At 37.7% G+C, this 17,270-nt stretch overlaps 1 protein-coding gene across 1 annotated transcript; it reads right to left on the bottom strand.

Annotated features, from left to right (window-relative positions):
• Positions 1-1,091: 1,091 nt before the first annotated feature.
• Positions 1,092-15,484, bottom strand: LOC149300384 (acidic leucine-rich nuclear phosphoprotein 32 family member A-like). The gene is made up of 7 exons (XM_089485328.1): positions 15,474-15,484; positions 12,650-12,800; positions 8,993-9,086; positions 8,699-8,817; positions 5,411-5,553; positions 2,338-2,535; positions 1,092-1,206 (listed from the first exon to the last, which is right to left on the bottom strand). Exons 1-7 carry the CDS (start codon positions 15,482-15,484, stop codon positions 1,092-1,094), a joined length of 831 nt encoding a protein of 276 aa, XP_089341454.1.
• Positions 15,485-17,270: the final 1,786 nt, after the last annotated feature.

Below are 17,270 nucleotides of genomic sequence, written 5' to 3'. Positions count from 1 at the left end.
TGTCACAAATGACATATCCACCCATGTTTGCCCTTCATCCCTTTTAGAAGACTGCCATCAGCCGGGGCACTTTATTCTAACTTTATCAGCTGATTAAAGTTTCAGGTCAGATACTTGTTTATACGGTGCTAACATATACCAAAGCAGATACCTAGACCAGATGCCATTGGCAGATTCCAGGTTAATGAGCAGCAATTGCACTCCAGATATGTATAATTAAGGACAGGACTTATTAATGCAAACTTATTTTATTTATGGGTAAACATGACAGAATACATTTATAGATGATGAGTGCATTCATATGTATTACTTTTTATTTTTCTTATTACTATGTTGCAGAAGTGCAAAATGTTGAAAAATCATGTAGGTTTTTACTTGAACACGTTTATTTTCACATTTTGGAACACTATTGTTGAAATGCAGACAAAATAATTTATTTTAGATAAGTTTGAGATGATGTGAGCTTTGTGACATGATGCAGTATCCTGCTGGAAGTAGCCATCAGAAGCTGGGTACACTGTGGTCATGAAGGGATGGACATGGTCAGCATCAATACTCAGGTAGGCTGTCACATTTAAACGATGCCCAAAGTGTGCCAAGAAAATGTCCCCCACACCATTACACCACCACCAGCCTGAACCTTTGATACGAGGCAGGATGGACCCATGCTTTCATGTTGTTTATGCCAAAGTCTGACCCTGCCATCTGGATATCGCAGCTGGAATCGAGACTCTTCAGACCAGGCAATGTTCTTCCAGTATTCCAGACCAGCCCGTCTGGCACCAACAACCATGCCACATTCAAAGTCACTTAAATCCCCTTTCTTCCCCGTTCTGATGCTCGGTTTGAACTTCAGCAAGTTGTCTTGACCACGTCTACACGTCTCTGGTTGAGCCTGAGATGTCAATATATAATAAACTACTTGTGTTGACTTTTGCCTCAAAAATACAGTTGGCGAACAGCACCAGTGTTAATAAGTTTTGTGTTAAGTGCACAGAGTGCAGAAGATATATATATACTGTATATATGTATACACAAAGTTGCCAACACTGTTTATCTGGAACCTTTACTGTACAAATGACCATAATTCTTTACAAAATCGTACACTTTCTTATTAGAAAATGGCTGTCCTCTTCCGCTGACCAGTCCTCTGGAAGTTTAGAAATTCCATCTAATGTTTTCAAGTTTGGCAATATAGAAAACACTCTGAAAAGAATTAAAAAAGGTAAAAATATAGTGATGCGCTGTATTCTCCCTCTGTTAGTACTTAAGAGCTTCTTTCTATCTGTTTATTTTAAATGTTATACTATTCAAATGGCATTAGTGTTTTAAGAAATTCTGAGGGATAACACAATTAACACATTTATTTATTTCTATTTAAACTATAGTGTCTTTAGATGTTTATGACACAACATTTGGACCATTTAGAGCAACCTCGTCCATCATCAAAGCATCTCATGTGTTTGATAAAAAAAGACATGGAGTGTGCTGTATACACTGAGCTGTAAGCTATACCTCTACAGGCTTATATACCCCATGACTGCATATATTAAGCAGGTGGCTGCCTGCCTATGATCTACGGGCCACCACCTGAACCTGAGGACCAAAGATGCTTCTTACTTAATTATAACTCTTGATGAGTAATTATTTAAATGTAACCACTAGACATTTGTGATATATGTCAGTGGGTTAGCTTTGTTTTAAGTAACCCCTAGCCTCCTACTCATTCTACACTAGTTTCCCCTACCATTTGACTGTCCCTATTCTTTATTCCCTGGCCCCAATCCCTCCTTTAATTAACCCAGTTTCCTTTAGTCATTTGTTCATCTTTCTTCTCTTTTTGCTGCAATTCTTTTTTTTCGTTAACTCCCTTTTCTATTCTTCCCTTCCTCTTTTTATACTTCTTTATTTTCCTATTCTTGCTTCCAGAGTAATACAAATCTCCGTATTGTTTAATTTTCTCTTTCCAGTAGCCTTTTCCATTCTTCTTAAAAACATTGTATCACCTTCTACTCTCATGCTTTCTCTTTCCTAAAGATCTATTCACTGTCTCTATTTTACCCTACTTTTCCCTATCTCAGACCCCTAGCCTCCCTCATATTGAAAAGATAAAATAGTATTAGTGATGTAGTGAGGGAGTGAGAGGTCTACAAGCAAAATTGTGAGAGCCCGCTATGTACAGTAAAAATTATTTCTGTCCTGTCACATATGTGGAGAATTTTAAACTCCAGTAAACCGATCTCTTTACACTGTATACAGTTTGTTATCACATATTTTGGGGCCTTTCAGAAAAAGAATAACATCATGACAATTGTCAAAAAACAAGACGATGCTTACTGTACTCTGTAGTCTTCTAAAAATTCACATGGATTTGACTTCAGAACAAGGGATCCAAGTGGTGTCAGCCTCAAATCTGACAGCCCGCTTAGTGTTTCAATATTATTTTCTGCAAGGGACAGATGCTGAATTGCAGGAAGTTTTGGCAGCTGCTTAAAGGACGTAAAGTGATTTTTGTTCAAATTCAATTCTTTGCACCTGCACATCAGAAATGTATGTTAATTTTAATAATTCAGCACTAGTGAAAAATATTTGATATCAGAAGGTGGTAAGAAAAAAGGGATTGTAAAGCAAGTCTTCTATTTTCTATGAATGTTGGGCTTTTTTTTTTACACTATATGACCAAAAGTATGTGGACACCGCTCCTGTTGCCGACGTGTAGAAAATCGACCACATATGCATGAGATCTCAGTAAACAGTTAACAGCATAATGGGTCGTAGTGAAGAGCTCAGTGCCTTTAAATGTGGCAGTGTCATAAAATGCCATGTTTGCCGCAAGTCAGTTTATGAAAGTTCTGCCCTGCTAGATCTGCCCCTGCCCGCTGTAAGTGATTATTGTGAAGTGGAAGCGTCTACAAGTGCTGAAGGGCATAGCACCTAAAACTCGCCTGTCCTCTGTAGCATGTTATTATAGCATTACTGTGCATCGGGGGCAGCATTGTTGGAACAGTTGAAACCTGATTAGTGACGTAACACTTTAATGTAGACTAGATGGGGAGGCATTCTTAATACACATAGAAACAGAAACTAGAGGGTGAATGTACAAAATGCATTCTTCCAACTTTGTGGCACTTGTTTGAGGAAGGTCCTTTCCTGTTGCAGTATGACTATGTCCCTGTGCACAAAGCAAGGTCCATATAGACATGATTTGATAGTTACGTTGTGCAGAAGCTCAAGTGGCCTTCACAGAGCCCAGACCTTAAACCTATTAAACACCTTTGGGATGAACTGGAATGCCGATTGCGAGTCATGCCTTCTCATCCAACATCAGTACCTGACCTCCAAAATCTCGTGGAAAATATTGGGCCAACTCCATATTAACGCAAATAGGCAACTAGCGCAAATAAGCGTGATGGTCAGGTGTCCACATACTCTTGGTGATATAAATCTATCTGCTCAATTTACCTTCACAATTTAAGGTGAACCTGTCACTATTATAGCTTTTAGCATAATTACATTCATTTATTAAAATATTAAACCTACAGCTTTTTGTCGGTCTGTGTAATTATCTTATAGATTTTAATTTAAAAGTATATGGCACTGAAACTAAAATATGTATCAATATGGCGCAGCTAGCATTATCTAATAAATGTGATGTCCTGAAGTACTCTCATTTTTCCTCATCCACACTTGCAAAGGCTGCCTGAATTAATCAATACAAGTTACAATAGAAGAGACAGTGGGAGGGATATGCAGAGCATGCATCCTGAGAACAGTTAAGATTGGAAAAATATTGGGATTCTTACATATGTTTTTTGGCATAGTTTAATCTTACATAGTTTAATATTACATGTTTATTCATGTTATTAATAACTGTTGCTATCTGATTCAACCCCTAGAGTGCCAGCTACATAGGAGACATGCTGTATATAAAATGAGGTCAGGATGCCAGACAGTGGCATACTTAGGGGGGTCCACCCTTGCTGGCACAGACCTCCAGCAGGGGCTTAAGACTTGTCCAACACCTTTTAAGCTGCTATTTGTGGGTAATACCTGCAGTTAGTGGCAAGGAGAGCAGGGTCTGGCCGCTCTTCCCAAAAGAAGCCTCTGGAAAGGTAAGGGATTGAGTGGTAGGAGGGTTAGCGTGATAGCGAGGTGATGGGGGTGGTGAGAGAAAATGTGAGGGAGGGAGACAATGAGATAATTTAGAAGGGAGTTAGAGTGAGTATGTATACATGCATGTATGTAACAGCCAACGTACATGTGTTAGAAGGAGTGTGAGCATGACTGTATGTGTGTGTTGTGAGTGACTGTGTTAGCAGGAATATGTATTTGTAAGTCTGTGTGTATCAGCATGAGTGTGTATGTGTGTGTTAGGTTGAGTGTGTTTGTGTAGGTCTGTATGGTTATGTTTCAGTATATTAGTTTGAGTATGAATGTGTAAGCCTGTGTGTATTAGCATGAGTGTGTATGTGTAAACGTGTGTTAGCATGGTTGTGTATCTGTGCATGTTAGCATGTGTGTGTTAACGTGTAAATATGTGTAAAGCATGTGTATATATGTGTGTTAACATGAATAAGTAAATGTGTGTTAGTTTACCCATGTTTGTTGAATGATTGTGCACGTATGTGCGAGAGTTTGTAAAATGTGTGCAAATGTGTATGTTACAGAGATGGATGCTGCAAGGGCTCAGTAGGGCCACTTGGCTTTGCCTACCCCCAGGACCAAAAGGTGCCAGCCCTTCTCACACACTCTTCCAGCATGCTGTGTCTGGCTGATCCAGCATGGAGGAAATGACATCACATCCACTTCCTGCATGTTGGATCAGTCTGCACATAGCACAGAAGAAGAGAGACACACCACTCCTGCAGGTAAGTGTTGTGAGCAGGGGCACAAGCAGGCTGTTTAGGGGCAAAGATGGCTAAGATCACTAAGCTTCGTCTGTGTGGCAAGTCTCTAGATAGTGTCAAGTAAGTCATGGGGATGCAGAAAGGGAGGAGAAATGCTGGGAACAAGCAGGGAAACCTATTATTGCAAACATTACATTTTATGTGGGTGTTTTTTACATTTTTATGTGTGTGGGGGTTGCCAAATATAGAGTTCGGCCTGGGCGTCAAATATTATAGGTACGCCCCTGATGTCAGATACATATGTCTTATGTAGTGGCACTGTGCTCTGTGATCGCAAAAAATATTTTTCTGTAAGTTAGTGGGACTGTTTTTTGGCTACTGAGGCTATTACCAGCCTTAGTCTGCCTCCCCATAGTAGGTTTTGTTGTGAGACGTGCTGGTCAGCATGCAAGAAAATTGTCTAATCCCTTCTAACATGCAGGGATCAAGAACTGTGAGAGCACATATTAAACTAGTAATTTTAATATAATGCTAGCCATCTTGCTAATCCAACTGTTACATACCTTGGCAGATGTATGGCACTCAAGTCTTTTAAATCATTATCAACCAACCAGAGTCTCTCTACCCTTATCATTCTTCGAAGTATCCTTTGAAAGTTTCTTTGTTGATAAGGGTCCCCAAGCCCTTGATAGGAAAGGTTAACATTCTATAAAAGAAAGAAAAAGTAGGCCTTTTGTAATTCTATAATAATATCAAGAGCCTTGGAGTTCTTATTTTTTTAAATATTAATTTGTCAATGCTCAATTTATAATAAATATATATGTATAATAATAACATAAATATAATATTGATAAGCTACAATCAATGGCCACTTTATTAGGTACACCTAGTACCGGGTTGGACCCCCTTGTGCCTTCATTCTTCGTGGCATACTTTCTACAAGGAAACATTGCTCAGAGATTTTGGTCCATATGGACATGATGGCATCACACAGTTGCTGCAGATTTGTCAGCTGCACATCCATGATGTGAATCTCCCATTCCACTACATCCATAATGTGCTCTATTGGATTGAGATCTGGTGACTGTAGGGGCCATTGGAGTACAGTGAACTCATTGCCATGTTCAAGAAACCAGTTTGAGATGTGAGCTTTGTGACATGGTGCATTATCCTGCTGGAAGTAGCCGTCAGAAGGTGTGTACGCTGTGGTGATGAAGGGATGGACATGGTCAGTAACAATACTCAGGTATGCTGTTGCGTTTAAACAATGCTCAATTGGTACTAAGGGGCCCATAATATGCCAAGAAAATGTCCCCCACACCATTATGTCACCACCAGCAGCGTGAACCTTTGATAAAAGGCAGGATGGGCCCATGCTTTCGTGTTATTTATGCCAGAGTCTGACCCTGCCATCTGAATGTTGCAGCTGGAATCCAGACTCATCAGACTATACAATGTTTTTCTAGTCTTCCATTGTCCGATTTTGGTGAGCCTGTGCGAATTGTAGCCTCAGTTTCCTGTTCTTAGCTGACAGGAGTGCCTCCCGGTGTGGTCTTCTGCTGCTGTAGCCCATCTGCTTTATGGTCCGATGTGTTACTGTTACCTTTCTGTCACTTTGAACCAGTCTGCACATTCTCCTCTGACCTCTGACATCAACAAGGCATTTTGGTCCACACAACTGCCGCTCACTGGATAGTTTCTCTTTTTTGGACCATTCCCTGTTAACCCCTAGAGATGGTTGTTAGTGAAAATACCAGTAGATCAGCAGTTTCTGAAATACTTAGACTGGCTTGTCTGGCACCAACAACCACGCTGCGTTCAAGATCACTTACATAACGTTTCTTCCCCATTCTGATGCTCAGTTTGAACTTCGGCAAGTTGTCTTGACCACGTCTACATGCCTAAATGCATTCAGTTGCTATTAGCTATTTGTGTTAACAAGTAATTGAACAGGTATACCTAATAAAGTGGCCAGTGAATGTATAAATATATATTATAAACAAAGAGTAAATTGAAGCCATATTTCCTATATTTTTATTACCTGATAAATTGCATTCCCCCTCTTGTTTTACTTTTTTCTTTTCCCAGAGTGTAATTACCGTTTGTGAATTGGTTAAGTATGAACCTTAAGTAATGATAATAAATAATTTGTATGTCTCAAACATGGAATTTTACTGAAATTATGTGTAAGAATAGCAGAGACAAAAGTTTTGTATGACTACGAGCTACAAAGAGAAGCAAATTCTCCTTGTCTGATTTATAGTTCTTATTTATGCTGCAAATATTGTTTTGGGTTTTTCTTTTCCTTCATTCAATAAATATAAAAGAAATGCAGCTACAGCATTACAAGCTTCATTTAATTCTTCAGATAAGTGAAATTATTATTTTGTTTAAGCAATGTTTATGGAGATTATTTTCTTTCCAAGGTTTCCAGGGGCCCTTTAGCAAGAGCATTGTAGGGACATATTTATCATGGCACAAACAGAGAGATTTGTAGAGTGTTATATTTGGAATCATCAGAATAAACACCAATTTGTTTTTTTCTTTGTGATGATTATTCCAAATTTGGCTCTTTTTCTCTACAATTGTTCTGCTTTTGCCTTTTGTCTTATGTAAATCCTGAATCACATTGCCCATACATTTTCTGTAACAAAATGTTTTTTTCTGTAGTATCAATTTATGAACGTAAGGAGTTTAGAAGTATGAAATTTAGCCTTTGAAAACCGATTTTACCATATTTTCAAAACAGAAAGGCAATCTACCTGAAACAGAATAGTAAATACCTTCTGTCCTTTCTTCCCAGGGGTGAACGTTATTAAAAATAACTGCATGGGGTTCAGATTATATTTTACATAACTGTCACACCCTTCAAATTTGTGGTAACGGAATATTTGATTTTTTTTAATTATTAATATATATTGATTTACATAGTGCCATCATATTCTGCAGTGCTGTACAATGGGAAACAGAATATAACAAGTAGTGTATCACATATCATATATCACATATCACATTTGAGTTTACAGAAACAGTAGGTTGTTATATGATGTTCCTCCTGCCATGCAATACCAGGGAAGCTGGTGGTAACTAAGCAGGGAAGCTGTGAGAACAGACTTTTGTGCTACAATATCACATGTGAAACCAAACCGGAGACTATGCTATAGCCAAAAAAGGGCTGCCAAGGTTGGTAGGGGGGGATTGCCTCATAGGTTGCATAGATTTAAAGGTTTTAGGACAGTATGGAACGTTTGAGTGTGTTTTACCTTCAATTACGTATACAACCACTAGGATTTCCAAAGTAGTATAGCCCTTCCAAGGTATATCTCTTATCCCTGTACAATATGCATGATCCACGAATAACTTGCCTCTACTAAAAAAAGATTCTTATCAAGGATCCTTCCTGCCTACATTCCCACCCCTGAACTGTAGGTGCCCTTTTAGTTGTTTGAGTAGGTCCATCATACATTTTAAGCCCTACATGATTTTTTGGGTCATTATAAAGAAATGAACCTCCTTTCGAGCCGTTAATCCATGAACTGTGAAAAAAAAAAGATTTATGCTTTCTAAAACATAATTCCATTTTGCTGCCAGGTACATTCTCATATCTAACATATTCATGTAAAATCTATGATCAAACAAGGAATGTCAGAGTTTGTTTGGAATGCTTTGGATGAAGCAGACAAGTGTTCCGACTATTTTAGGCACAGAGGCTTATCTTGTTGAACAAATGTCTTAAAAATACAAACGCACAGCAGTAGACTTATATTCTTATGACAGATCTTTTTAAAATGGTTTGTGAGTTTTCTGGTGTCAAGCAAGTAATAAATAATATTCCTGTTTTATACCCTTACCAAAGAGTTCTCCCAGTTTTCCTGCAGCCTTCTTCTCCAAATCTCCTTATCAGTTATGTGTGTTTCCTCCTGAAAGTAATGTGCTTCTCCTCTTAATAGAAGTTCATCGGCTGGGGGGCCTATGCTTGTAAGAAAAAAATTTGCATGCGGAGAACAGAAGAAGGAAAAATTCAGAATTCTGAAATAAATTTGGCAACAAAATTTAGGTCAAAAAGGTAAGAAGTGGTAGAATGGGAAAGATATTAGCAGGAATACATTAAGTTTCATTTACAGATAAGAGCATTCTTACTTTACCTTCTCTTACTCTAGGACAACGAATTTGAGTCCCCTGAATATCGTGTTCTTTTAACTTGTGCCAAGTTAGATATTTGAACGCGTCACATGGAAGCTTAAAAGCAGAGAAAAAAGCGAGCTAATTATTTTTTTAAGTGTTTTCATGTATATTCTAGCAACACTTGAAAATGATTCAAACGCAAAGAGCTACACTTTGATATCACCAAAGTCATAGAAGGACAATTATTTGAGATTAAATTCACATGTTTGAATTACATATGAATACCCCCCCCCTTGGGGCCTGATAAGTGGTTAATTTAAAGGTATAGTACTATCTTACAAACAGTTTGAATCACATCTTTTAAATTAATTCTGTAACAAAACGCTGGAATGTTATATGCGTTATGAAAACTAATCCAGCCCTGTTGGCAATTTTGGGCTACCTTGAAAATGCAATCCTTTCGTTTTATTTACATATTCAACAAAAATGACTTGTTTTTGCAATAATTAAATGTTGAAAGAGTTTTACTGTTTAATCAACAATACGGTTGGGAGAGTCCGTTTACTGCAAGTTCCCACAAACACGAGCAATTCTGTTCTGGCATTTTTCAATATTTCTGTTATTGCTGTAAGATATGTGAGCTCACGCACAAAAGAAACGCCTCATCAAAGCGCTGATGGACACTTTTTGAACTTGTCTGTGAAACACTTAAACTTATCTACATGTTTTCTGTGTGTTTACATGACGATGCTTTACAGGCAACCAAGCAATGTAGAGATAGCCAGGAGAAAGCCTTAAGAGACATGAGAGGGAGATAGAGAGACTGAATGACAGGAGAGAGACACATATTAATAAGCAGGGTGACAGGAGAGAGTCACATTACATAGAGTGAAACGGGGAAATGAAGCCACCAATGTATATCCTGGTGGTAGAAGTCTCATGGAAAACGTGTTTCTCCTTAAGCATAAAATGCAGTGCTGTATACAGTAATGTAGGTTAGCACTGACAAAAACCTACTTTTATCTAATTTTGTTCCTGTGAAAGTCCTTTATTTTCAGACCTGGAGGTCCATCATGTGATATTTAGGGTGAATTTCTCACATGGCTCTGAGCTGATTCTTTATGACAACGCTAGTGAAGTCCTCCATAGAGTTTCATCAGTTATTGGATGTGGCTGGGTGATTAAGATGTATTGTTGACCACAGGCAGCATGCTAAGGAGTCAGGGTGATTGGGCTTGTAATACATACAAATGGCTAACATGCAGCTGCCTGAAAACACTATATTAGGCACACAAAAAAAAGAAAATGGCTCAATATTTAGAAAATTTATTTTTAATCTGATATTCGTAATAAAAAAGGTGAATGTTGCCCTTTAAATACATATTATATCTATATTTTATGTCCCACACTAAACTATAGGAGGTTTAGCATGAGCGATCCATGGTTTATGCTAGCGTCTAATTTACTAGAGTCTTCACAGAAATATAGCTTCGAGCATCACTAGGGCAGTCATGGTTTATCAGGATCAGTATACCCATGAAAATAAAATAAGGTATGACTGCGAAGTCAAAGCTGTTAAGAAAATGCAGAAATAAGTGGTTTTGTGACGCTCCGCATTGATGTTACATGCCGTTAGCTGACATCGGCAAAGTGTTAGGAAGTCGAGCTGCAGATAATTTTACACTAGAAAAGTGAGACACTGCAGGTAGTGTAGAAAATAATCAATGCGGGGAAGGTTGTGTTGCAGAATAATGTGGTCCTGAACATCCAGATTAAATCGCTGTACTTGACAAGTAAATATTAGTGCAACTTTTGCTTGGATGAAGAAATTTGAGATTTTTCTTCATAATTAATTAGCAGCATTCCATGGTTTCAGTTATTATTTAATTACTTTTTCTCATTGATTGCAGATGTGGGTTAATTGCAGGGAGGAGAGTTAATTTATTAAGCTTTTACTTATAGGCCTAGCATGGGGTGGACAGGGATGCAATAGTCTGACACTTCCTTAGGGCCAGATCGCCCTATTGACAGCTCAACAAGCTGGTTGAGTAGATCAAAGATGTACAATATGGAGGTATATGGTTAGTTGCCAACCTGAAGGTGAACTTCCTTGGCAAGATAGGCTTAGATTGTGATGATTTGGGTCAGGCCTAGGACATCACCTAATATAAATACATCACTAGGTAAGATGAAACATCTTGTCTCAATTATTTTGCTTCATCATCTACATTTTGGTAGGCCTTTAAAATAGCTGCTTTGGAAGCACGTATGGTGCGAAAGGAGTCGAGAGTTTAGACTGTTCCTGCTATGTTTCATTCTGTGCTTTATTTATTTTGGTCCGAGGACGTGAATATTACATGGACTATGTTTCATCTTCTTACTGCCGGATCTTGAGCTGGCGTTTGTTTTTGGTGTTTGTTATGGTGCATGGGATCTTGAAGTGGGTCCAGTCCAGAAATGCTCCAGCAAATGGAAAGAGGCACTCGATACTTTATAGTACCTATGAGGGCTTGAGCCGATCCTGTTTTGTTGGCCTTTAAATGTAGACAAATGTTACATGTTTCCTTTCCCCTTTAAGACCTTCAAATTTAGCAGCTGATGACACTGTGTAATTCTGAAATAGTAAAAGTCCTTTCTTTGTGTTATGATTTGCTGACAAGGTATTTGTGAGAAGGGAACTTCGCTCTGGGTCTTGCCTATTGAGGAATCAGCCTAAGGCATTAAGATCGGCAAAATAAGAATGAACTTATACCATTCAGTTTGAGAGAGTAGTTTGTGCCAAAGTCATCAATAACATAAACTAACAAATATAGCTTACAATTTGGACATTATGAAACCTTTCTTCCACAATCAAATGAACACAATATTTGATAATTAACATTTTTATTCCTGCTTTGAAATACTCTTCACTGGTAAATTGATAGCTGACATAATTACAGCTCTTACCTACCAAACATATAGCATAAATCAGCCGAACAAAGTATAAACGTGGCTTGACTTGCACGCGGCCCTCATTTAGTATTCTGAGCTTTGACAGTCAATAAGCAAAAAGAATAATATAGTTACTGAAGAAGTAAACTGTAATTTGGCTCAGGACAAATCCATCAAAGTTTCCCTGACTTTACTCGGAACACTCTCGCTATACAAACAGTGCCAATGTTAAATCCCGGCATATGCTGTTGGTCCTACCAGCACAAGATAATTGATTTAACCTGCAAATGTGTGAAGAATGCAGAAACAAAACTTAATTTAAATGTATTCAATTATAAGCAGAGAAGCATAATTTTACTCTTTGAATAGGCATTAGGGAAGATCACAAAAATAAAGTATAATATTCTCAGTAGTTTATTGATAGTTCTAATATGATCCATAGAAATATTGCTTCCGGACAGTCCTTCTTCCAAATAATTTAAGATAGAGGGTGTGCATGTATGATAGGATTTATAGGCATATAATAATCAGATGATGGACGTATTAATGACCCAGTAGAATTTGTAGTAAAAGTCAAAGGGAACTTAGAAGTGACATCTCATGGAATGATGTACATAAGTTAGTGTCATTGCTTACATGAAAACTAAAAGGCAGCGAGCAAGGAAAGCAAATTCACACAGTCTCAACTTAACTCAGCAACAAAGTTAAGAGGTGTAGAAGCACCTATTGATGAATCTACTACTCACTGGAGATGATATACCAGAATCATGGCTCTGCTGCAGTATCCCTCTGTTTATTGACAAAATGGGTAAAAAGGTAGTGGTGTCACTTAAATCCGAGCAGTGTGATGAGTACGATTTGGAGAAGCTATTGCTGCTTGTATTCACACCTGAGGAGCTAAAGAGATAACATTTGTAGTTTAGAGGAGCTATCATTCTCTCTAAGATCTGTTTTTTTGTGAGAAAAGAAGAGATGCAATAATATATTAGTCATATGAACAACAAGGCCTGTGCCTGCTAATGACCCAAATTGTGATTCAATTTAGGGAACTTTATATCGAGAGATGACACCCAGGCAAAAAGAAAACAACACACAAAGTATTTCAGTGAAAGCGTAAGTAAAAGTAAGTTCATGGTTTAACTCATACAAGAAAGAGAGATCTGCTTATTTTAAGGCAGTGTTTTCTAATGTTGTTTTGGGATGTAAATATAGATACGTCGACATCATATACATATAAATCATAAAGGGAGAGCTGGTAGGGAGTCTGGGTAACAATTGTCCCCTAGGCTGGTCTGACTTAAGGATTTGGGGGGAACTACCAAAAGCTTTTTTTCTCTTTTTGGGTATAACTTGCAGTTCCCCACATAGCCAGTGGGGTACTAAATGTATTAAAGACCTTAAGTAGCATATGAATTATGACTGGATCCTATTTGTGTTACTCATTTTCTGTGCATTAAGTATACACCCTGCTTGTGTCTATATTGATGGTCGGTTTGGCACCCTGGGCTGAAGGATGTCTGTCGTCTTTGGTGCATCACCAAAAAAATACCTGGAGTTTTCAGGGGTATAAAAGTGTTCTATTGCAGTTGTAACAAAGTTAGCATCTGTGTATAGGCATGAAATTAAAAAAAATATTTATTTCTGCTGCACCAAAACTGAAAAATGATGTAATATTTATTTTTCTAAATTGCAGTCTATTTATAAAATCAAGTTCCAAAAAGTACATTATTTTTAGATATATTTATTTGCCACCCTGGGGCCAAAGTTCCCATAATTTGCTCTACGCCAAATAGTCTATAAAAATACACAATTTGTAGGTCACTCAAGTTCCTGTAATAAGCACTTATAATGATCTACTAGAACTGTTATAATACACAAACTACCGTATTTGACCATAAAACTTTTTTGCTGCCTTTATCTCAAGGTCATGGCTGGGATCCAGATGCTATGTGCAAGTCACTTGCTGCTTCCAGTAGTTTTCCTGTATCCAGGCTGATGTGCTCAGTTATATATTATTTCTCAGCCTGCATTTCTGGGGTATGGCTCAGTATTTTCTAGCAGCATATTGATGTTATTTGGGATTCATTCATTAAACCTGGAGCTTGCATTATAGTTGTAGTTTCAACTACCAGACTTATCAATGGGTCCTGCACAGGGTCCTGCGCAAAAAATGTACTCAGTTGGCCCTGTATAATGCCTAGTTAATACACCTCATTGACTAAACTATGTATTATGCAGAGCCAGCTTAGTTAGCCATCCTTGCCAACTGGAGGGTTGGCCCTTGCAATGCATAGTGAAGTCACGTATCTCCTACAAAGTGTTTAGTGATTATATACCAAAGGTTGTGCTACCCCTTGTACTCTTCACTCAAAAATTAGTATAGCAAAGTTTTATCAGGGAACATTCTACAAGTTTGAAGTCATCTATTAATTATATAAAACTTTTCCCTATGGCATGCAGGCACAATTCTCTGGATGTAGGTCGCTCTGGCTAAATGCCCTTTCACACTCCTACCTCCCTTTGACCTTGCCTCTCTACTTTGCCAGCTAAAGTTCTTTCAGTTGGTGGGGGCTCCTGTAGCATGTATGCCTATGGGTACCTGGAATTTAATTTCAGTCCTGTCACCGGGGTTTGATATATTATTCTCTGTGCCTACTGACACATGTAAGAAAACACTATTCATGTTCCATACTCATGTGAGCTATACTTTAATGTGAAAAAAGGATGGCATCTATTGGAGATGTCATCGGGAGCGTTGTTGACAATAAGCCTAATTTGTTGTTAAAAGGGTATGATGTCCCTTTAACAGAGATTTGCTACAAGTAACAACAATAAATGTTGAAAAGACATGGATTTTATTGCTTTTATAGTACAGTATTTTCCTTTTATTTTAGCTGTATGTAGATAATTAAGCCTGGATTTCAATATACAGTACATAATGTATAGGTACTATATAGAGTAACAAATTAACGGAAAGTGACTGTAATTGCATTTACGAATCAGGAGAATCCAGTGGCTGGTTATATGCACTTAGTGTAAGAATTATACATAATGTAAGTTTTATTACTCGCATTTAATGTTATATTTTTGCAAGACCGATGTGAATGAGATGTGATGGCACTGCATAGCTCAAAATGCCTACATTGTATTTTTCCATTCTGGTTAGCAATTAGTGCTTAATAAAGGATATTAGTGAATATAGAACCATGCGGCATAAGATAGATTTAACTATGTAATAAAAAATCGCATTCCAAGGTCTTTTAAATAGCTCTTGTCTTCTTCAAATGATTTCAGTCTGTTTCCAAACTCATTTAATTCTACTCATATAAAAATGCTTCTAAATAAGCAATCTCGCAAAAGTTTGAGGTTAATTTCATTAAATTAACTAGGATGTTCAATTAAAGAGATTGTGCTTTTTTATACACTCAGTATAACTGCTATCAGCTGTTCGGTCTCTGGCTGTACACTTTTGAATAAAAGACACTTAATCCTGTAACTCTGTATTGTCTTTCATTTGCATTCAGAATGGACAGCGTGCAGACTACTGTACTTTTTAAAATGCTTGCCTACCTTTCTGACATTTCTTCATTCAGTCGCTTTCACCTTGTGCACAGAAATGTGACTTTCATTTGTGGATCGGTATCAACCGAATGTTCTTTTGTGATCATCACCGCGGCTTCACTTCTGTAGCCATTGTACAAGTTACTAAAGGATGTTTAAGGAGGCTTCATGGATTCAGTTTCCCGGAGGACAGTATCTGTTACTTAGTAACACGCCGTCATATCCGTTTCCCGGCAGCTCTATATGGCAGATGCCATATAGAGCTGCCGTGAAACGGATATAAAGAATACATATAAATAAGGAAAAATTGCTAAATTGTGCTAAAGTTGTAACTATGTCACTTTTCATTTTTATATCAGTGCAATTGTTAGAGTAAAACACAAACAACGCATTTAAGGAATGTCCTGTACATTATTTATTACAAACAGGTGGAAGCGAGTTTTAGCTCTTGTTATCTAAATAAAACCAATGAACGAGTTGCCGTATTGCTTGTATAATTGAACATACAATGTTGTGTTATTTGGAATTTGTCCTTGTATATTAAATCGTGTCTTTTGGGTTCCTGGGGCATTTGGAGAAACAGTACTCCACTCTACAGTTTATATGCAGGTAAGGAATCCAGTCCAGAACTTCCAACACTCTCCCACGTGTGCTCACCTGTATTAATTAATTAATTAAGGGAGAAGCACTTAAATACCCTCTAGGAATCTATGGAGGAGAAATCATTGTTTGTTTCCCGAGAGTAGGGCGAGAGAGCTGTCCTATTGTTTCAGCTCTGCTTTGCCTAAATACTTTATAAATATCTAGTTTTTTTTGCTGATAAAGAGATAAGCCATACAACTGCAGTTAGGTTGGAGAATCTTATATAGGTAGTGCTTAGCAGAGCAAGGGTTTTGATTTCTTTTGTTGAGCCGGAATTAAATAATTGAATGCTGGCCCCATATTTCATGGTGCCGTTTTCAGGCGCAATGCACATGTCGGGTTCTGGCCCCAATATTTTTTTTGCTCGAAATAGGGACAAACCCTGCTTATATTTGAAGACCAGGTATATTTGAAAAACACATTAGTCATGAATAAGATACATGTAAAAAACACTTAGTTCCTAATATCACTGTGGCTCATGACATCATGTAATGGGTTCGGAGCTTTGGGACCTACCAAGAGAGCACCAATATAGTCCAAATAATGCGAAAAAATAAAGTTGGGTAATATAGGTAATAAACAGTATAAGTAAATGTGTAGCTCTCCTAAATAAATTAGAGCTAAATATGTAAGAGGGGGGTAAATGTGTGTATGTATAGATCTGTATTGTTAGAGTGGCTGTGTGGATGTACTGTAAGTGTATGAATGATATTTTGCTGGCTGCACAAACAGCTATATGACTTCACATCACTGCCACCATACAGTGAACTGTTTGTGTCCTGGGGAAAAAAAGCAGCCAGGGTTATAATGTGCTGGAAGGTAAATTATTATTTTTATCACCAATACATTTAGTTGCATGATTTCTAAAGCATATTCCATTTTAATAATGGCTCGCAGCAGCCATCACTGTCAATGAATGTGCATCTGTATATACACTGAATGAAACAGAGCAGACTGCAGCCAATTAACACTGATATTCTATATTTGACACATTTAACATGACATTCAATGAATGTCAGACGATCCTGATGAAGGACTCGCTGCAGGTAAAGAGTCTGTAAAGAAGCGGTCTCTGGCAGAAAGGAAGCGGCCTGGTTATGATTTTACCGCTTTTTATTATCATAACAGGTTTTTTTAATACCTTTTTAATGAAATATTCCGTTC

The sequence above is a fragment of the Sceloporus occidentalis genome, unplaced genomic scaffold, assembly GCF_023333645.1.
Source record: "Sceloporus occidentalis isolate IW3139 unplaced genomic scaffold, rSceOcc1.0.p SCAF_25, whole genome shotgun sequence".
Taxonomy (NCBI): domain Eukaryota; kingdom Metazoa; phylum Chordata; class Lepidosauria; order Squamata; family Phrynosomatidae; genus Sceloporus; species Sceloporus occidentalis.
Note: the sequence above shows the minus strand (reverse complement) of the source record. Positions and strands in the feature narration are given on the sequence as shown.